General features: G+C 60.7%; 1 protein-coding gene across 12 annotated transcripts in view; it reads left to right on the forward strand.

Moving 5' to 3' along the window:
* The window catches only part of KCNIP2 (potassium voltage-gated channel interacting protein 2), a 47489-nt gene extending 28296 nt beyond the window's left edge, over window positions 1–19193 (forward strand). For 4 of the 12 annotated variants that reach the window (XM_052799847.1, XM_052799848.1, XM_052799846.1 and 1 more), the window contains exons 2-9: window positions 13228–13327; window positions 14495–14615; window positions 15026–15095; window positions 15196–15266; window positions 15792–15899; window positions 16278–16382; window positions 16664–16726; window positions 17058–19193. In XM_052799847.1, coding sequence (XP_052655807.1) covers window positions 13228–13327; window positions 14495–14615; window positions 15026–15095; window positions 15196–15266; window positions 15792–15899; window positions 16278–16382; window positions 16664–16726; window positions 17058–17105 — 686 coding nt within the window. In that variant the 3' untranslated portion in view covers window positions 17106–19193. The other 8 variants (XM_052799854.1, XM_052799855.1, XM_052799853.1 and 5 more) reach the window with 5 other exon arrangements.
* Window positions 19194–20579: the final 1386 nt, after the last annotated feature.

The following is a 20579-nucleotide window of genomic DNA, read 5'->3' on the forward strand; positions in this document are numbered from 1 at the left end:
CCCCAAGGGGTGCTGAGCCCCAGTGATGGGGCAGGGACCAGTGGGCCTCTGGCTCCCCGGTGGTCCCTGTGGCCTGTGATCGAGCAGCCAGGCAAGGGCTGGGACACTGTTAAAAAAAAAGCGTAGGAGCTAAATATAGCCCCATTGGCTGTGCATGGATGTGTGCTCGAGGCATGCGGATGCCTGGGTTCGCCCACTAACTCCAGCTGCTGTGTGACCTTGGCTGGGTCTCTTGGTCCCGCTGGGTCCCCAGCCCCTGTGTCCCCTCCTCTCTTGCCTGTTGCTGTGCTGCCTGTGGGTCTGGCAGCATCTCCGGCATTGTGCATCACAGCCCCCCGCTCCTGGCCCATTCCCCCACCCTGCTCCCTGTCTCCCCTTGGCTCTCCCAGTGAGACGGCTGGACCCATCCACCTGGTCAGAAATGGGGCAGCTGGACCTGTTGCCCCAGACACTCCCCAGGAGAGAGTGGGTTGTGGGGACCGTGGAGTGCTCAGCCATGGTGGTCCCTGTGGGGGAGGCACTCGTGTGGGGCACAGAGGACAAGTCTGAGTCATCCCTATCCTGGATGTTTAGCCAGTGCCCAGCGTCCTGTCCCTCCCCATGTCCCCCCCGGGAACCGAGTGCCTTTTAATATCTGTGGCCCGTTTCCTTAGCAACTGCATTAAGCAAATCGATGGAGGTGGTGTCATTGGAATGGGAGGGCATGCCTCCTTCCTCCCCCGGCCCCCCCATCCCTGCCACCCCCCACGCCTCCCTCCACTTGGCCTCTCTCCACTCTTACTCACAGGCACAGCCGTGCTCTGCCTGGGCTCTTGGCCGTGGCTCCTCGAGCCGCCCGCCACAGCCCCGTGCTGACCCCTTGCTCACCCACGGCTGATGGTGGGTGCCCCTGAGTAGAGGGGTGACAGCCGATCCCCCCTCAGGGACAGAGGCAGGGGTCCCTGGGGATGCGTGGTCCGGCGGCTGCGACGCTGGGGTGAGGGGGCTCCAGGACTGCGGTGGGGAGGGGGTGTGGGAGTGTGGGGCCATGAGACACCCCCACCATGAACCTGGAAGGCCTTGAGATGATTGCGGTGCTGGTGGTCTTGGTCCTCTTCGTCAAGGTGCTGGAGCAATTTGGCCTCTTCGAGCCCGTGTCCTTGGAAGGTAACGGGTGCGGGCGGTGCTGGCTCCTCCAGGGACACGGGGGGCAGGCGGTGGGTGTCCAGAGCTGCACCCAAGAATGCTCTGAGGCTGCTGCATCCACGGGAGAGTCCTGGGACATAGTGTCTGTCTGCTGTTCATAGGGGTGAGCAGAGGGTTCCTGGTGCAAGGATTGGGGTGTCCTGCCTGCTCCATGCAAGGTTCCAGTGGCTGGAGACGTGGGGAGGGGACAGGGCTGGCAGGGTGTCTGCTGCACAGTGGTGACTTTGATGTGTGCTGGGGTGCTGTGGGCTGGGACTGTGTGTGAGCGTGCAAGTGGACACCAGGGTGTTTTCCAGCACCTCTACAGGAGCAAGGTGTCCCCAGGGGCCGTGGTCACCTCACCATGAACATGGTGTCAGACTCAGCACCAGCCTGCAGAGCAGCCAGGCCTGGGCAGGATGGGTGCCTGCTGCCCTCCCTGCTCCTGGCTCTCCCCAGGGCCCCTTGTGGCCCTTGGGCAGGTTGGGGGGACACAAGGGGTGCTGCCTGGCTGGGGACAGACTGTGTAAGGTGCTGAGCAGTGTGTGTGGGGCATGCTTGGCGGAACCCTGATCCGCTTGGGGGACTCTGTGCATGGCGGGAGGGAGGTCAGGACTGCTTGGCCAGTTGCTCCCTGGAGTCCCAGGCATGATGGCTGTGTGAAAGGTCCCCCAGCCCTGCCAGCCCCTGCTCATGCCTGCAGACACCCACCTGAAGGATGCTGCAGCTTGCCCGGCCCTGGGCATCAGGGCACGCACAGGGTAAGGAGGTGACAGACAGTTTGCCTGGTCCACTGGTGCCCTGGGATACTCTGCGTTGGTTCTGCAGTGCTGACTCTTGCACAGGCTGGGTGCAGCGGTGAATGCCGGCTCCCCTCCACACAGGGTGCCGATGTGCCCCTGGGCACCACCCCTGGGCTGTATCCTCGGCTTGGCCGTGCCTGGGGGTGAGGAGGGAGGGGGCAGACTCTCCCTCTGGGCCTGCAAACCTGCTTGCAGGGCAGGAAAGCTTTCATTACTGCTTAACTACTTGCTTTGTCCTGTGCTCCAGCAGCAGCACTCCTAGGTGGATCATGTCAGGAGGGAAACTGAGGCAGGGGCTGAGTTAACTCCCAGGCATACTGCCTGTGAGCCCTGGCAGGGAGGACAGGCTGACTGTGCCCAGACTGTACCCCCCTCCCCAGTTCTGCTGGTGATTTGGGGTTGCCTCCCTGTGCATTTGCTTCCCCATGCAGCTGCTCGAAGCTTTGGACCAAAGTCGGTGGCATCAATTGCAGCTGCTCTGCAGCATGCTGGCTTCCAGCCGTGGTGGAGAGGGGGGAGGCAGAGAGCCCCCCAGCACCTGACAGCAACCCTGCTGGGGGGCACAGGACGAGACGGAGGCCACCCCTTGGCCTGTGGCTGCTCCTTGCCTGAGCCCTGCTCCTCTGTCCCCTGGAGCACACTCCTTGTCTCCCTGCAAATATCTTTGCTCTGGCCTGGGCCAGGGCAAAGGTTGGAGATGGGGTGTCCTTTGTCCAGCCTTGTCCCCGTCAGCCAGCACCCCTCCAGAGGGACTGGGATGGGCGGTGGCGTGCCTGTCTCCCATGAAGGACAAGCCTTACCACCAGTCCTCTCTTTTCCCCAGGAGGACGTGTTGTCACTGCGTAGCATGGGGAGGCACAGCCTGCCCTGTCGTTGTCATCCCCCCCCATCCCCACTGGAGATTCGCCCCAGCTGTGGCAGTGGGAGAGGGACCCGGGTGCCCCAGATTGGCAGCAATTGCTCCCATTGCCAAAAGGTGCCCAGAAGAGAGGGAAACGTGTTGTTTGAGGGGCAGAAATCAGCTGAGCTTGAGCTGAACTGAGCCCTGGGCACCATACGGGGAGTCCTGTGGGTGAGCAGCTGTGTGTTGGGATGGGGGTGAGGTGCTGCTGTGTGGGTCACCCCCCCTTGGCTTGGGAGGCAGCAGGTAGGAGATTTTGCTCTCTGGGGAAGGTCCCAGGCAGTGTCTGGAGCTGGGAAATGCTGAGTCCCCTCTGGGGGTTGTTTACCAGCCATGCCTGGGCCGGCAGTGACAGCCCAGGGACCGTGAAGAGCCTGAAACGTGAAAAGCCTGAAACCGTACACTAATGACTCGGGTCTGCTAATGGACACGGGGCCCTGCCACCCACTCTGGAGCCATCAATACCGCCTGCCATGCTTCCCCTTCCCCGGCTTCTGCCCCGTGCCTGTGTTATCTCTGGCCCATCCCTGCTGGTCCCCTGCCTGCGGCTGTCTCTCTGCCCAGGCTGTGCTGGTAGTGTCCTGGGGATGGGTTGTGCTGGGAGGTGTCGTGCCTCCACAGTGATGGGCTGGGGATGGAACATCTCCAGAGGAGACCAGAAAAATACCCCAGCTTTGTGGAAGGGTTCAGTGGGAACATCTGGCAGCGAGACCCCATCTGCCCCTGGGGGGACCGTGGAGGGAAGGAGGAAGATGTGGGGGAACTCCAGGCTTGGTGAGTTCCCAAACTCAGCTGGACGAGGCCCCAAACAAGCTGTCCTCCATTTGGAGCTGGCCCTCCTCTGAGCAAGGACAGGAGCACTGGTTGTCTGCACCCCCTTGCCCTGTCCCCTTGGCGCTGTTGCCCCTTGGACCCCACCGCAGCCTTGGTGGCATGGTTAGAGCTGCTGTCTGGCAGCAGCAGTGGAGCATATCCTGTGGGCATGCTGTGCTCCAGGAACTCCAGGGGCGATGGATGCTGGAGCCAGTGTTGTTTACCAGCTAGTTAATCACTGATGGGCCATGTCACCCCACTGCTGCCCTGTGCCACCATGCCTGTCCCCAGCCCTGAACATCTCCTCGCAGAGCTGTCCATGCACTGCTGAGCTGCCTGGGGGGCTCCCAGCCCCCTTGCCAAGAGCCTGCTTCAGCCAAGCGCTTGGGAGGGGGCAGGCGAAAAGAAACACTATCGATTTTGGCTCTGAAGTGCAGCATCAATAATTCAGCGCAGAGCAATCAGTCCTGGCTGGGAGGAGGGGTAGGCGGGAGGTAAAAGGCGGGAGAGCTGCCCGTGTAGCCCGGCCTCAGATGAATATTAGATGAAGCTGCAGATTGTTATCGGCAGGATAACTGGTGCCTGCCCGGGGCTGGCAGGGCTGTCCCTGCCTTGGCTGGGTCAGGGCCTGTGCATGGGGCAGGCAGGATTGGGGGTGTCTTGGAGATCCCCTGACATGGGGTGCGCTGGCCCCTGCCTTCCCTGGGAGGCTGCTGCTGTTGCCCCAGAGCTGAGGATGTGGAGGGGGAAGTGGGGCTGGGGAGGGTGCCAAACGCTTCCAGAGTCTGGGGAGAAACGGGAGGGAGCAGCAGCCTGCATGGGTGGCACTGGTGCCCAAAGGATGCCAGGCAGGAGGGCGGTGGCAGCGAGCAGCATGGCCACCTCCTGGTGCTGGGCTCAGGGCAAGGGTCCCTCTGGAGAGGGGAGAAAACGAGCATCCCCACAGCACTGGTAAGGGCGAAGCCCCGTGCCAAGCCTGGCTTTCCTCCTGCTTTCCAGGAACCCCTTTGGCAGGAGCACGGCATCTTGGCTGCAGGAGAGACTGGCCCTTTGGGGCGTGGTGCTGGGGGTCCCCAGGCTCAGGGCACTACCCAGCCTGGTGGGTCTGACAGACCCAAGAGATCAAGGTGAGCTGGCTGTGAGTGGGGTAGTTCTTGGAGCATGGAAATCCAGCCTGGGACAGCTGCAGGTGCTCCAGGTTGAAGTTTGGGGTTCTCTGGGCTGGGATGCACCAGAGATTTCCCATGCGCAGTGGGTTTAACCCTTGCCTTTCCTTTTCCAAGGGCTCGCAGGCTTTTCAGCTGGCTGTTGGGCTGGGCAGGGTCTGGTGCCTGAATCAGGAGAGAGTTCCTCACTCATGGTGAGGGCTTGCAAAGCGGGAGGGGAAGGGGCAGAGATGTATGGTAGCCATGGCCGGGCTCTGAGTTTGGATCCCCGCATAGCTTTACACTCTGAGGCATGCTGTAGCTGGGCCGCATCCTGCCAGCACTGGGGTCTTGGAGAAGAAGGTCTCCTGGGGACCCTACTCTCTCCTCTGTGGAGCATCTTCCACATGCTCCGCACCCAGGGACATCAGCCCCAGTCACTGCCATGGACACAGGATGGGCTGCGCTGTCTTGTCCTGCCTGGAGAGGGTGAAGCTGGGGGAGAAGGGGACTTGACCCTGGGTCGCCTTGGCTGTGACCCTCGCAGCTGGGGCCAGGGCAGGGCAGCTCTCCCAGCACCGAGCTCCTCAAGGACCGCAGTGCCCGCGGCACACACCCTGCCGACTCTGCTGCTGCGTGGTGTCACGTCCCGCTCAGCCCAGCCAGACGTAATTAGCTTGTTGAATCTCTTCTCCCTCCGGCCTCATGTTAATCACTTTTCACATTGCCTCCCTCCCAATTCCCTCTGGCCTGGCTTGCTCTTTCTGTTGCTGATGTGCCAGGAGAGGGGAGCAAGGGGACCCAGCCGGACATGGAGAAGGGACCCCACTCTGCTGCATCCTGCCCCAGAGATGGGCTCTGAGCCAGCGGATGGAGGGGCAGGGAGATCACTCAGCCACGGGGACGTGAGAAAATTGCAGGCTAGAGAAAAAGCAATAAAGCTAGAGAGCAAGGGAGTTTGTTGGGACAGCCCTTCTTTGCAGCCCTGCTCTGCTGGTGGAGGATGAAACCTCAGAGTTCAATGGGAGAGGTCAGCTTGGACCTAGCCTGGGGGTCTCTAGCACAGAGCTGTGTTGGGCTGCAGGGTGCTGTGAGAGCTCACCGGGGTCTCCTTTACCTCTCCACTGCGAGGGGCAGGATTAGATCCCAGGACTGGGCACAGGCGGGAATAGAGGTGCCCTGGCCAGGGCTCTGTGGGGTTGTGGTCCCCGGACTGCAGGCAGCAGGAGGTCCCACACGCCATCCATGCCTGGCTGCAGCGTCCCCTCCCAGGGACGCAGGGAAATGTCTCATTCCCCATAGGTGCCTGCTCTGGGCCTTGCTGTGCCGCTGGAGCAGGGGGTGGCCAGATCAGAAGCAGCTTTTAGGTGAGAGATGCGTAGAAAACCGTCTCAAAGAGACTTTCTAACAACCACTGCTGCCAGGCTGGGGTCTCTGCCCTGCTGCCCACAAGGCAGGGCTTTGAGTGGGCTGCAGGGAGTCCCCACCCTGGCTGGTCACCCCGCCATGCTCTCCTCCCTCCAGGCAGCACCCCAGAGTGAAGTGGGGCACATTTCCCTCCAGCAGCAAGCGAGGTACCCAGGGCTGGCAGCCCCCAGCTGTGGCTCCTCCCTGTGCCACAGATCTTGCGTGGGGCTGTGACTTACTTGCTGGAGCGGAGAGGTGCAGATATTCCCCCAGGAGGTGAAGAGGGAAGAGGTGAGGGTGGCAGGTGTCAGTGGAGGTGATCGGCAGACGAGGCTGAGCTCCGAGGCCGGGAGCTCCTTGTGCTGTGCCGCGAGTGCGTGCAAGGTGGGGCACTGCTGAGGAGCAGGTTTGGTGGTTTGGGATGGGGCAGAGGGGCTGGCCTGGGCAGGGCTGGTCCCTGGGCTGCGTGGCAGCAGTGTCCTGGGGGCAGTGAGCAATGAGCTCGAGGGTCCCTGCGTGTGGCTTGGCTCCAGGTTCAGTGCCACCACGCGCTGCTGTTGGGGTGGGAGTCGGGGGCAGCTGAGCCTCCTCTGTTCACCCATCGGTACCAGCTCTGCACCCCTCCGCGGTTTCCAGTGCTGTGAAGTGCCTGTGCCAGGTTGTGTAGGTGCAGGGGTGCCCTGGGGTGAGAGTTGACACCTAAGTCACTTCGGCAGTTGCGTGGGCTCCTTCCTCCCCCGCAGTCTGGGTGCCCTGAGGGACCCCAGAGGGTGCGGGGCGGGAAGAGGGAGGGCCAAGGCAGGTCTCTCCTCCCCTGCCCTCCCCTCTCCTCCCTTGCTGGGTCTGTTGCTGCCAGACCAGCTGCCTGCTGGGGCTGCACGTCTGGGTGATGTCGGTTGCTGGGGCACCCTGGGACCCGCAGGGGCTGCAAATGGTGGGCATCATCCTGCTGCTCTGCTCCAGCCTCAAGCTACTCCATGCCCTGGGCATCATCGACCTGGCCAGGGGAGGTGGGACAGGGACAGGGATGGGGATGGGGTTGCAATGGGATGGGGCTGTTGTGGTGGAGGTGCTCCTCACCTGTCCCGGGGGCTGCAGGGTGGTTGGGGGAGGTTTGGAAGGATTAGTGTATTTTGGGGCATTTGGGGGTCATTAGGGTGTGAGAGGGTGTCTAGGGTGTCTGGCAGCATTATGGTGTAGGGAGCTGGAGAAGTGAGGGTATCTGGGGGTGTTTGGGTGTGTTGGGGTGCTGGGGGGGGCACTGGGGTGCAGGGGTATCAGGGATGTTGGGGTGGAAATATTTGTGGACATTGGCATGTGGGATGCAGGATGCTAGAAAGTTAGGGTGCCTGGAAGCATTAGGGTGGGGGATATCTGGGTCTGGAGGCATTGGGGTGCAGTGATGTGTGGGGTGCTGTGGGACTGGGACTATCTGGGGTATTGGATTCTGGGGGCACTGGGGTGCAAAGGACCGGGCTTTGAAAGATGATGGGGAAAAGGTGCAGGTGACTGGGGCTGGGGAAATGAATGGGAGCTGGGGGCAAGGAGCAATGGATGTGGGGTATGGCGCCATGCAGGGGAAAGCTTTCCCCACTGCTGCAGGAATTGGCAGCTATGGGGGGAGAGTGGCTAAAAAAGGCTGGAGCCCCTGGCCCCTTCGCCCTCCCTGTGGGGCTGTGCCAGAGTTGTGGAGGGAAGGGGCTGCTGTGGGTGCTGAGCTCCCTTGATTAGCAGGTGGATGCTGAGGACAGGGCTGGATGTGGCCAGACAAGAGGACCCAAAGCATGCCAGAGCGAGGGATGCATGACCTGTTGGTTGCACCTGGCGAGGATGGGAGAGCAGAGAGCTGCAAAGTGCTGCTGCTTTGTCTCCTTTGGCTGCCTTCCTCAGCTGTGCCACAGACAGTCCCGGCTCACACAAGGGCTGCCAACAGACTTTGCATGAGTACAATTTGGGGTTTGTTTGCCCCCATCCCCTCTGCCTCCTGGCTGGTGCTGGAGATGCTGTGAGATGAAAGGGCTGCAGATCATATCCACTTGGGCAGCCAGGTCCTGGGATGGGAGCTGGGGTGGGAGGATGTGCGGATAGGAGTAATCAGAGGAGCAATTAGTGGCTGAGCAGAGGGAGGGAAGGAGGGCACTGTGCCCAGGAGCTGCTTTCAACCCCTTTGTAATGGAGGATGTCCCTGAGCTGCCTGGGATCTGGCTGGGCTGTGGCTGAGGCATGTCTAGGCTTTGTCCCTGTGCCTTACTGGGGAGGGTATGGATGGCATCTGGGTAATGGGTATGCAGAGCACCAGCTCTCTTATGGGACACGCTGCCTGCAGCCAAGAGGAGCTGCTGCTTTGCTGGGGCATTTTTGGGGTAGCTCCTCTGGCATGGCACCTTGGGTGCGCCGGTTTCTGCTGCCAGAGATGTCCCTGCCATGGAGGTGGTGATGGGGACAGGGCAGGATGTGTCCCTGCACCCTCCCCGGGTTTTGCAGCAGAGCGATGCACATGGCTGTCCCAGTCCCGCAGCCTTACCTGCTCCATTTGGGGAGCCCCTGAGCTTCACTGTCCCTTGGCACCTGTATCCCGTCCTATTCTCTCCTCGCAATGTTTCATACGTGGTGTGGCCTGAGAAATTATTATTCTGCCAACATCTCCTTTGGGCACAGCTAAGCTGTCTGGGAGCACTGTCACTGGGGATGGGAATGGGGACAGCACTGCTGTGAGCCCTGCTCTGCTCTGTAGCCCCTTCTGGCCCATGCCCCCGTCTCCCTTTGGGGCCTGCTTGGCACGAGGGTTGTGCAGCCGCTCTCTTCCCTCTGGCACCAGGGAACATCCTGGCCCTGAGTCTCTGCTGTCCCATGAACTGTAGGTCTCACTCAGCAGCTTTGCTGCTCTCAGCTCCTTCAGCCCTGCTGGATCTGGGTGTCCGGGCTGAGGCTGCCCCTGTCCCACCACCAGGACAGGGACTCTGTCCCCTGCCCTGGGAGATGCCAGCTCTGATTTCATTCCCCTAATGGATGACCATCTGGCCCCAGTGGCTGCTGCAGGCACCTTGGTCCTGGTTACACACAGCTCTGTCACCGCTGACTGATGAGGGTCATTTGCAGAGCTGCTGCTGGTGGGACCCATCCTGACCTGCCCCGGGGCGGCTGGGTGAGCTCACTGTCTCTGCCTCTTGCCGGCCTTCATTGCACACCCTGGAGAGCTGTGGTCCTCCTGAGCGGGAGGTGGCACTGCCCGAGGCTGGGCACTGTGGAGAGGGAACAGAGCCAGGGACTGGTGGACCCTGCTTGGAGGTGAGCCCTGGACAGAGATGATTGTGAGCCACAGGTAGGGGAAGCTGGGCTCAGCGTCACTGCCTGGATGGACCCAGAGCCATGGCCTAGCAGGTGGAGCTTGGGGATGTGCCTCTGGCCTCCCAGGAAAAGATGATGCTCTGGAAGGGGATGGAGGCTCTTGTACTGAAAAGAGCGTGTTCTGGGAACTGCTCACCCCTTCCCCATGCTCCCCTGGGGAACCCTTCCATGGGGCCCCCCTGCCATGCCCCTTCTCCTGGGTCATCCCCCTACCCTGGCTGGGGTTTGCCCTCCTGCTTCCCAGCCAGGCTATCTGAAAAGGCAGAGGGTCCCCTTGCCCAGCTGCCTTCTGCCACCTCAGCCTGCTCCTAGGGCAGGGTGCTGGGGCAGATTGTCCCTTGGGTACCAGCTCCTCCTGACCTTCCTAGTGATCTGTTGTTGCCCCACAGGGCCAAGCAGGGGCTGTGGGAGCTGCATGACCCACACTGTGGCTGCTGGTGCTCTGCTCCCATCCTGGAATGGTGCTGTGCTTGGGTACTGAACTGGGGACACTGGGGAGGTCTCACCGCTGTGAGATGCACATCTTCCACTCATCGTGATGAAGCATTTATTGACGGGTTACTGAGAGTGTGTGTGTGGGTTTAGCACTGCCTGTTGGTTTGTAATTGTAGGGTATTTTCTAGCAGGAGGGTGCTGTGGAAGGGGTCGGTTGGTCTCCCCAGCCAGCTGTCACTGGGAGGGTGCTGGTGGCTGTGGCTCTGTGGGGAGGGCAGGGACATGATTATGCATTGGGCTGACCCTGGCTCCTGCTTTCTCTCTGGGGAGACCATGGAGCAGCCCAGGCTTGGGTCCTCCTTGGGAAGGGGGGTGTCAGCCCAGCAGCATGTAATCCCCCAACACAGCGGCACTGGCTGGATCCAGCCCCCAAGGACACATCAGTTGCTGGTGGCTCAATACAAAGTGGTCCGCGGCCATCCTGGTGGTGGTCACTGCTGGGCCCCTTCCGAGCCAGTGTCCAGCAACCTCCAGAATTCATTTCAACAGCGTGTGGAGGTGGGGATAGGAAATCCCTTCTGCTTTTGGTGCTGCCCAAGGATGGAGGTTTGAGTGCGTGTTCGTGTGTGTTTTGAAGTCACTGGGCTATGGAGTGATGCATGGGCAGCGACAAGCCAATTAACCTGGCAGACCTCCCACCACAGACAAAACACTGCCAGCCCTTTCTGTTGGCTTGTTTTGTGCCAGCCACTTGATGGCTCTTGCAGAGGTGTGGAGGGCAGAGTGACATCTGGAAAAGGGGCTGTCACTGGCAGGGACAGGGCTTTGTGCTGCGGACATCCCGTGCGCCCAGTGGGGCAGCATGTGGCAGGGCTCTGCTCCCTGTCTTTGGGCAGAGCTGTTTCCCAGCAAGGGGGAGACCAGGGAGCCCCCAGACTTGCTCACAGTTTGGATGCCAGGGACAGAAAGGGGACAGTGTGTCCTCCCCAGCAGAGCCCTCAGGCACACCAAAGCCAGGACAGCAAAACCCCAGCCCTGGTCACCCCTCTCCTGTTGTTAAGCTGCATGTGCTGAACGTGCTCCCTCCCCTGCCCTGGGGCCCCTGGAATCAGGCCCTCTTCAGTTTCCTCCTTAAGAAAACACCCATGTTCTTTATTTTTTTTTCTTTTTCCTTCTTTATAACAAACTAAAGTGTAATTGCACCCGACCTGACCTACTGCACGTGCCTATACCTGCTGCCCCTGTGAGTCCAACCACAGTTTACTCTCTGTTGCATCTCTCTCGCTGTGTGTTTCCCTCCTGCCCTGCTCCCTCCCCTGGTCCACCACCCTGGCGTTGGGTGTCGCTCTGCCCACCCTGTCCCTTCCCCCTGGCCAGAGGGGCTGCTCCTGCCTCCCAGGTCTGTTCCCACAGCTCGGCTCTGCCAGAGGGACCTGGTCCCAGAGCATCTTTGGAAGGCCGAAAGGTGCAATTTCCCTTTCTCTCTGCAAATTAAAGCCCTGGAAAAGTAGCTGGGCCAAAATCATGTTTTATGCACAACTGATGCCTGCTTCTAGGAAGGAAAAAGCCTCTTTCTTCACCTGCCTGCAAACTTCAGAGCAGACAGGAGCCAGGCTGCGCTGTCCTGCCAGCACCAGGATCCTGGCCCTCACCCTTGCCCCTGTCACTCGTGACAAATGCCCGGGGGTGCATTTGTGCATCCCTACACATTTGCACGACACTGGCACCCTGATGTGGATGCCACCTCCCTGGGGGCAAGTCTGCCATCTCCAGGTAGCTTTGTGCGATGTCCTGCTGGGACAATGACCTCCTGGAGCTGTTCTCCATTGGCCCAGAGGGATGGAGCTGCCTGCCCCAGCCTGCTGCCTTGGCTCAAAGGGTCCCAGGTCCTGCCTGTGGGCACTCAGGGACCGACCTGCCTAGCAGGGGCTGCTGGATGCAGACCCACGTCCCTATCCTGGAGCTGGGTACCATGCAGCACCGTTTACCCAGCACCTGGGGCTCAGCTCAGTCCCACAAGGCTGAGAAAGATGGGGCTTCTCTGGCAGCTGCTAGCCCACTAGAGAAACAACCCCAAAACCAGGCCTTGGGATGCGTAGGCGTTGTGACCTGCTGCTTGCAGATGTCCAGGGCGCTTGGAGCAAACGTGGTGTCAGCGGAGCCCCAAAGGGACTTTGCACCTTTCATCCCATTGGTGCCCCACGCTGCTGTCTGCCTCCCTTTGGGGGCTGGAGCCCAGCACGGCCTTCATCCCCTCCTCTTCCTCCCCTCCCTGCCTGCGGTGTTAGTCCTGTGCTGAGTTTGCTGGCTTGAGGCACTGCAGAGCCATGTGGGAAGGGAGGGAGCGGGTCTGCAGTTGTGGGGCAGCACCCTCTGGGAGAGATGGGGCTGAGCAAAGCCATTGGGGTCCAGATGGAGGAATTGGGGGTGGCGGGGGGGTCTGTGCAGTGCGGGGACCTGCTATTAATGCAGGTCCACTTGGAAGCAATGGCCATGGGCCAGGCTGATGTGGGGAGCCCCTCACCCTGCCCCATAGCCTGGCCGAGGCAAAGCCCTCAGCCCCATTCCCCTTCTGGCTGTCTCAAAGCAGGTTGCCAGGCTCGGATCCCAGTGCCGCGCTGGGGTGCATGCCGCAGTCTGGGCTGCATGGCTGTGTTCGGCGCATGCTTCGTGTTCAGCCGTCGGGTGCCAGCAGGATCAAACCCAGCCCCGAGCTCTGGGGAGGATGCAATGCCCCAGCTCAGCCGCAGGCTGTTTCTTGGGCTCTATCCTGCCCTGCCTCCCTGCACAGCCCCGCAGGGAGGGGAGCGTCCTCAGGGAGCAGGTATTTGGCCTCAAGGCTAAAAGGCAGAGTCCAGCCCTGCCATCTCCTGGGTCTCTGGGCTGCTGGATGTCTCCAGTGCATCCCAGCATGCTCCGATGGGAGGGTGCAGAGGTGCTGGGTGTGGGTAGCCCAGCAGGGTTGCCCCTTTGCCATCCCCATCCTTCCGAAGGAGGGAAACTCCAGTGCTGGGTTTGTCCTGGGATGAAGCCAAAAGGCCGAGGAGAGCCTGGGCTGGGCTTTGCCTTCCTGCTCCTCCAGCCTCATGCTGCATGTGCTGCCTCTGGCCCCGCTCACCCTGCGCCGGGTGCCAACCCCACTGCCTGCTGGGTCCGGGAGCTGCTGCTCTGTTAACTCTTCTTCTGCTTGGTGACTCCTTCTTTCTTCCAGGCAACCCGCCAGGCCAAACTAAAAAAGCGCTGAAGCAGCGATTCCTCAAACTGCTGCCCTGCTGCCGGCCCAAATCCATCCCCTCGCTCAGCGAAAGCAAGTGCTTCTTCTTGCCTTTGTGTGTGTGTGTCCCCGGCGGTGCTGCTGCGTGCCCTCCGCCCTGGCCCGGCCCGCGGGAAGGGGACGTCTCCACCATCCCCTGCCCTGGGTTTGGGGCTGTTAGGATCAGTCCTGCCCCAGAGGGGTGCGATCTGATGGGCTCTGCACCCACCTCTGTCCTCGCCTGCTTCCAGGCTGGTTTTCTCCCTCTCCAGCTCCCCGGAGCGACTCCCACAGGATGCACAGTGGCGAGACCCGCTTTGGAGCTGGCTCAGGGCAGCGGGACCCTGCCGGCACTGATTTAAGGGCTGGGGGGTTGTTGCTCGAAGCTCAGTGTCGGTTTGGAGATGGAGGTGTGATGGGAGGGGTGAAAGGGGCTGAGCAGGGAGTGAGCGCAGAGCTGCCCAGAGCCCCCTACCCGCCCTGCACCGGGTGTGCTCGGCCCCTCAGTGAGTCCGAGACCCTGGCTGGGGTGTCCCCCTGCCCCACGGTGTGAGCTGATCCCCCTGGGAGAAGAGGTGAGTATGGAGGGGCAGGGGCTAATCCACCCCACAAGGGGGGGTATCCGCTGTGGACCCACAGCCCCTCTCGGTTGCAGTGGGTTCTGGGGGTGCTGGCTGCTGTGGGCAGGGGTTGTGTAGTTTGCCAGATGGTGGGGAGAAGCCATTGATGAAGGGCCAGCACAGTGGGCAGGATGGGGTCTAGACAAGGTGTGGAGGGGCATTTGGGGCTGGGGCTTCTGGTGGGCAGCTCTCCTGCTGGACATGAGCCCCGGTGCAGCACAGACCTGCAGGACGTCCACAGTCTTGGCTCCGCAGGGCAGATGTCTGTGCTGGGGGGATAAGAAGGGTGGGCAGGAGGGGTCTCAGCACTGGGGGGTTTCACACCCCCTTTCTGCCCAGCCTGGGCTTTACCGGAGGCTGGGGGGGCTGTTGCCCACTGTCAGCCACTAGTCTGCCCCCAGGGTGTCTCTGAGTGTCCCCTGCTGGCACAGACCCAACTCCAGCTGAGCAGGGCACCCCAAAAATGTGTCACCCCGGGCAGGTGTGAGATGATGGGGTGTGCTGCGCAAGGTGCCTCTCCTGCCTCCCTGGCACGGCAGGGCAGGGCAGGGCAGGACAGTGCTGGCCTCAGCCGCCCTCTCTTCCCCTGGGTTCCTTGCAGACAGCGTTGAGGATGAGTTTGAGCTTTCCACCGTCTGCCATCGCCCCGAGGGGCTGGAGCAGCTCCAGGAGCAGACCAAGTTCACCCGCAAAGAGCTGCAGGTCCTGTACCGAGGCTTCAAGAACGTGAGTACCCCTTGACCAGCTTTGCTAGCCCCTGCTCCGCTGCCATGTCCGCCTCAGCAGGTGCTTTGCACCTGGTGGTGCCTCGGGTTTGCAAAGGCTTTCGGGACCTTGGGGTTGAAGTTTATATCAGGCTACAGCCTGATCCCACCTCCAGGGAGCTCAGTGGGGAGGCCTGATCCTGTGCTCCATCCCTTGGGTGCAGAGAGCCCCCTCCCTGGGGGCCTGGGATGCAGAGCCCCTCCAGCGAGGGGTGCAGCCCACAAAATCAGGGAGATGTTCCAAGCAGAATTACCAGCTGCCCCACCAGGGAGCACAGGGCCAGTGGGCAAGGCAAGGGAGCCGCAGGGATTTAAGGGGATGCTCAGGCCCTCTCCGCAATGTGGAGGTGACGCTGCGGCTTGCCCTGGCAGGAGTGCCCAAGCGGCATCGTCAATGAAGAAAACTTCAAGCAGATCTACTCACAGTTCTTCCCACAGGGAGGTGAGTGCCCATCCCTGTCCCCATCCCCATGCCCTGCATGGGTGCCTCTGTGGGGTGGGGGGTCACACAGCACCCCCTCACACTGTCTGCCTCCTCCCAGACTCCAGCACGTATGCCACCTTCCTCTTCAACGCCTTTGACACCGACCACGATGGCTCCGTCAGCTTCGAGGTGAGCTGTGGCTGTGGTGGGGATGGCAGTGGGGCAGGGAGGGCACAGCCTTTCAGGTACCACAGGCTGGGCTGAGCAGCATTGCTGTTGCAGATGGATGGAGAGCTTCATAGGGGCTGGTGGAGTTTATTAAATTCCCAGAGGCAATGGAAAAACAGTGAAAAGCAACAAAAAGGGGGCTTTCTCTATTTTCTGTCTAGTGTCTTGTAGGTACACAGACTGGCAGGCACAGCCATGGCTGGGTCTTGTTCAGGCTTTGGCTGAACAGCAGGTCCTGATGCACATTGTCCTCATGGGTGCTGTGACCCAAGGGACTAGTGTGAGACTTATTTGGGGACAAGCAATCAGTTTTCCCCAGGCTCTTTTTGATACTCAATGTTTTCCTTGTCAGCCCAGCCCCGGGGCACATCTGCTTTGGGGCCAAGTTCTCCCTCTGCAGGAGGGACTAGCAGGGCTGTGCCCTCTGTGTCCATGAGACCCTTTGTGGCTGTAACTCCCATCTGCCTGCCTTGTCCTTCCCTGCAGGACTTTGTGTCTGGACTGTCCATCATCCTGCGGGGCACCATTGACGATCGCCTGAACTGGGCCTTTAACCTCTACGACCTGAACAAAGATGGCTGCATCACCAAAGAGGTGGGATGGGGGGATCCAGGCTGGTCCCCAGGGCCAGCACAGGTCTGCGCCCAGCAGGGACGAGGGGCTGTTGGGTGAGCTCTGGAGGAGGGCTGGGGGGGGTCAATATTTACTGAGCTCAGCTTTGCAAACAGGTCCCTCCTGGCCCCCTGGCACTGGTGTGTCTCTGGGGTGGAGGGTGGATGAGGCATGTGCTGGTTTGGGGCTCCATCACACATGCAGGCACACACACGGCCCCACACTATGCATGGAGCCAGCAGGAACACACCTGAGTACCCCACAGCTCCTTCGGGAGCATCACGAAAAAGGTGTGGGTTGGGGACCAGGCGGAGGCAGAGCCCTGTGTTGACCCTGCAACCCTGCTCCCCTACCCTCCAGGAAATGCTGGACATCATGAAGTCCATCTACGACATGATGGGCAAATACACCTACCCAGCCATGCGGGAGGAAGCACCCCGGGAGCATGTGGAGAACTTCTTCCAGGTGAGCTGAGCACATCCCAGGGAAGCAGAGCTCCAGCACAGAGCCAGTGGCTGCCCAAAACCTGGCACGGTACAGGAGAAAACACCCCACACCGGGAATAAAGCAGGGCTGTGCTGTAGCCAGGGAGAGAAAAGGCCATCCTGGTCCTACTGGGTGCTTGGGGATGGCTGGGGCAGGAGTGCACTGTGTCCAGCCCCTGCAGGACCTGGGTAGGTGGTGCTGGGCTCTCCCTGGAGCTGGGACTGTCCCTGCCATGCCCCCTGTGCTGTGCTTCTCTTCAGAAAATGGACCGAAACAAGGACGGTGTGGTGACAATCGAGGAGTTCCTGGAGTCCTGCCAGAAGGTAAAGCCACCAGCAGCTCTGCTTTGGGGCTTGGCCACCTCCTGTCCCTTGGGCACCTCTGTCCCCCCATTGCCCTCCTGGCAGAGAGGGGGTGAATGCAGGGCTCCCAGGGGCAAGGCTGGGGCTCTGCTTTGGGAACTGTATCCCTGCCGGCATCCTTGTGCAGATGAGGAGAGCTGTGCACCCCAGTAGGGCTTGGAAACTGCCTGTAATCCCTGGGCCTCTCGTCCCATGGGTCAGAGCTGCCATGAGGGTAAAGCCAGGCTTTGGGGGAGCTGCCCAGATTGCTGTTCCATGCCCAACCCGCTTGCTTCCCACCTCCTCCACGCAGGATGAGAACATCATGCGGTCCATGCAGCTCTTCGACAATGTGATTTAGGTCCCGGACCTGCCTCCAGCCGAGCTCTCCTGCCACCGGGCCCAGAACCTGCTTCTCTCTCGACTTTTCCTTCGAGCCTCCCCTCTGCTGGCTGCACAGACACCCCTGTGGGAAGGGGCCTCCCTTCCCGAAGATGTGGTCGGTGCCGGGATCTGCCCTTCCCCCTGGGCTGGCTCTGCTTTCCTTGGGGGATCCCAAGCAGGTGCTCCCAGATGTTGGAGCATGGGCACGGCTGGCACGGGGCAAGCGTTTGGCCTGGATGGACCTCCCTGCACCTGTTCCTGGTGGGAAAGCTGCAGCCTCGGGCTGCGATAGAGGCTTCCCCTGTGCACAGCACCCCGTGCAGCCACGGATCCCCTACCCCGACCCTCCCCAGCCTCGGGAGCCCCCAGCACCAGCTCCAGCCTAAATCCTCCAGTGACGCTGTCTAGAAACAAATAAAGTCTTGCAACAGGCGCCAGCAACTCGGCTTCCCCCCCTGCCCTGGCTGTGCCTTGCAGTGGGGACCGTGTCCGGCATGTCGGCTGTGAGCCGCCGGCCACCCTCCTTCCCCAGCCCTTGGGCCAGTGGGTGGGCAGAGGGCTGTGCCTGGAGAAGGCAGTCGCACGGGCTCTTGGGGTTCATCGCTGCATGAGCTGTGGCAAGCAACCCCTGATCCTGGGGGGCCTGGTTAGACCTAGGAGGCTTATCCTGTTGTGGGGACAGGGGACACTAAAGGCACCCCAAGGTGCCTTCTTGTGGCACTGGTCCCCCAGGATGAAGGATGCTGGGCTGGGAGAGCTGCACCCTCAGCCCTCGTCCCTCAAGTTCGGGGTGCTGGCACACAGGGGACCTCAGGGACCCACTTTGAGGCTCCAATGGAGAGCTACCCTTCCTACCCCTCCCCAAGGACACGGCAGCCAGGGTATGGGTCCACGTGGAGCAGGGAGGTGTGCTGGGCTCCAGTGGCCGCCCTGGCCCTTGGGCCTCACAGCCATGCTCCCGGCATTGTTTCTGCTGACCTTCCCCTGTGCCCTGGCCTGCCCCAGCCCATCTGCTGTCTTGGAGGTTGGGGAGAGAGGAATGGGGCAGAGAGGTGTCCCCACAGGCATAGCCCTGTGCTGGGGGCATTGCTAAGCTGGCAGCTCCTTGGGGAGAAAGTTGAGGCTGGGGCCAGCCAGGAGTTGTTACTGTGCTGCTGGCAGGCTGGAGGGTCACCTTGGAGCAGGGCAGGCTCAGCTCCTTCTCCCGGCATGGCCATGTGAGAACCTGCCTGGGGACACTGGGGATGGAGCCAGCACCCTGCAGCTCCCCATGTCTTTGTCATGACCAGCTCCTCAGAGCTGGGTATGTGCAGGCAGGCCTGTCCTGCCTGTATACCCCTCCGAGTCAGAGCTGGGACAGTGATGCCTATGGGCTAATGATCCTATGCCAACCCCAGAAGCCCCTCCGTGCAATCCCACAGGCATTGGGAATGTACCCAGCCCCGGCAGCCCCCTGCTCAGCTGCTCCAGCTTCCGCATCCTTAGCAGCCAAGGGCGATTGGGGCTGGCCCAAGCTGCGGTGTCTGGGATCAATGGGGAAGGGGTGAGCAAGGACCATGCTGCGCCAGGCCCCAGACCCAGGCTGAGCCCCTGGTGTCGGAGCCATTAGAACCAACCCCCAGGGCCCTGCGCCAAAGCTATGGGGCTGCTCCCCAGTGGGACCATCCCTGGCCCAGCCCTTGCAGACATGATGTGTTTTTTATGTTCATTTAACACATTGTTCATCTCACAGTCCTGTTCCTGGGTTTGCTGTGGGGCTGAGCTCCCACTTAAAGTCTCCCAAGGGTGAGAGGGCAGGTATCCTGACCCTTACCCCTCCTGTCTCCCTTCTCCCCATCCTCCCTCCTCCCAGGCTCTCTGGGGTACCCACCGTCCCCTGCCACGCGGAGCAGATGCCGCCTCCTCCCTCACGCTGCAGGTCGCATGGCGTGACCCCCTGCCCTGGGGCATGGTGACCCACAACCCGCTTGGCATCTCCAGTCTGTATATTTTGTATTATAACAATAATATGGGTTAAAAAAAAAACCAAAAAAAACCAATAAAATCTAACCACAATCGCTATGCACACCACCGTTATGTCTTTGCATCTGTCAGCTGTCTGGGAGGGATGGGGAAACAGGGGCTGAGGGTCTCTGCAGAGGGCTGGCAGCCTTTTTGCAGTGCTGCAGGGTGCTCTGCCTGGGTGCTCTGGGAGATTGCATGGGCGATGAGGTGTGCGCTGAGCTGGCCAGGGTCCCAAACAGCCTGGCAATGCCATCAATGGCCCCATAAATACAGTCTTTTCCCTGCTAAGAGGCTGTAGCTTTAGGCTAACAGGGTCTTACAGCAAGTGTGTCAGGTCTCAGGAGTGGGGCTGTCAGGTGTGTTTTCAGCTTGCCACAAGATGCTGCTGGGTGCTGCTTGGGACCAGGTGGGCTGGCCCTTATTAGGATGTGGCATTTAAGGCTGAGCTAACAGGAAGATGGGTAGCTACTGCCTTGAAGAGGTGGGTATGGGCTGGAAAGAGGTTTTTCCTAGGGATGTGAACTGATGTGCAATCACTGGTCCTTGGAAAAGTGCAGCCTTGTAGACCTGGGAAAAATGGCTTGAAGCAAAACAAAGAAGAAAAAAGAAGCAGGTGAGTAAGAAACCAGTGGAACAGGATAATGGACCTGATGTGGGACAGTGACACCCTCCAGCATTATGCAGTATGTGTTCCAGGAACCGAAAGCTCAATGTGAGGAGCTGCTGGAGACCCAAACGTCTTAAAGTGTTGGGCTCTAGTTACGGGGGAATTGCTATCATGGGACTGGGAAAGCTGTGGGTCTGCTCGTTCCAAAGCCTCTGACTCCCCAGGGACCCTTTTGACCTGCTGGCAATCACCCAGGTCCATGTACAGCAGTATGAATGGGCTTGAGTGCATTTTCCCTTCTAACCCATACTTCACAGTATATCGTATTCCCTATGAGCTCTGCTTGGCTGGTTACTACTTTGGGCAATGCCATCCGTGGGCTTGATGTGCCCTCATGGCACAAGGATGCTGTGAGCCACTGATGGGGTCCCTTGGGTCCCTCTGCCCAGGACAAAGGGCAGGAAAGGGACTGGGGTGACAAGGAGAAAAAGTGTGCTGTGGGGCTTACTCAGCCTTCAAATGCTGCCATAGCCTTTTCACACCAAATGGGAATAGGTTTGGGCAGGGATCATTGCTGGTAGCTATGGGGTGGGGAGGCAACTGGTCCACTGGGAGCCAAAAAATAATCTCTGCTTAGCTCCCCCCTGGGGCAGGCCCTGGGGGAAGGGGCCGAGGGCAGGGAGGACTGGCTCAGTCCCTCCAGGTGTGTCATCAGTTCATTATGAGAAGCTGCTGTATGAGGCAGGGCTTGGGACCTGGTGTCCCTTGTTAGGATGTGGCATTTAAGGGTAGGTAACAGCAAAGCTGTTGGGCCTATGCTGAGAGCGGAGGTAGGAGCTG

Source organism: Harpia harpyja, chromosome 10 (assembly GCF_026419915.1).
Source record: "Harpia harpyja isolate bHarHar1 chromosome 10, bHarHar1 primary haplotype, whole genome shotgun sequence".
Classification (NCBI taxonomy): Eukaryota; Metazoa; Chordata; class Aves; order Accipitriformes; family Accipitridae; genus Harpia; species Harpia harpyja.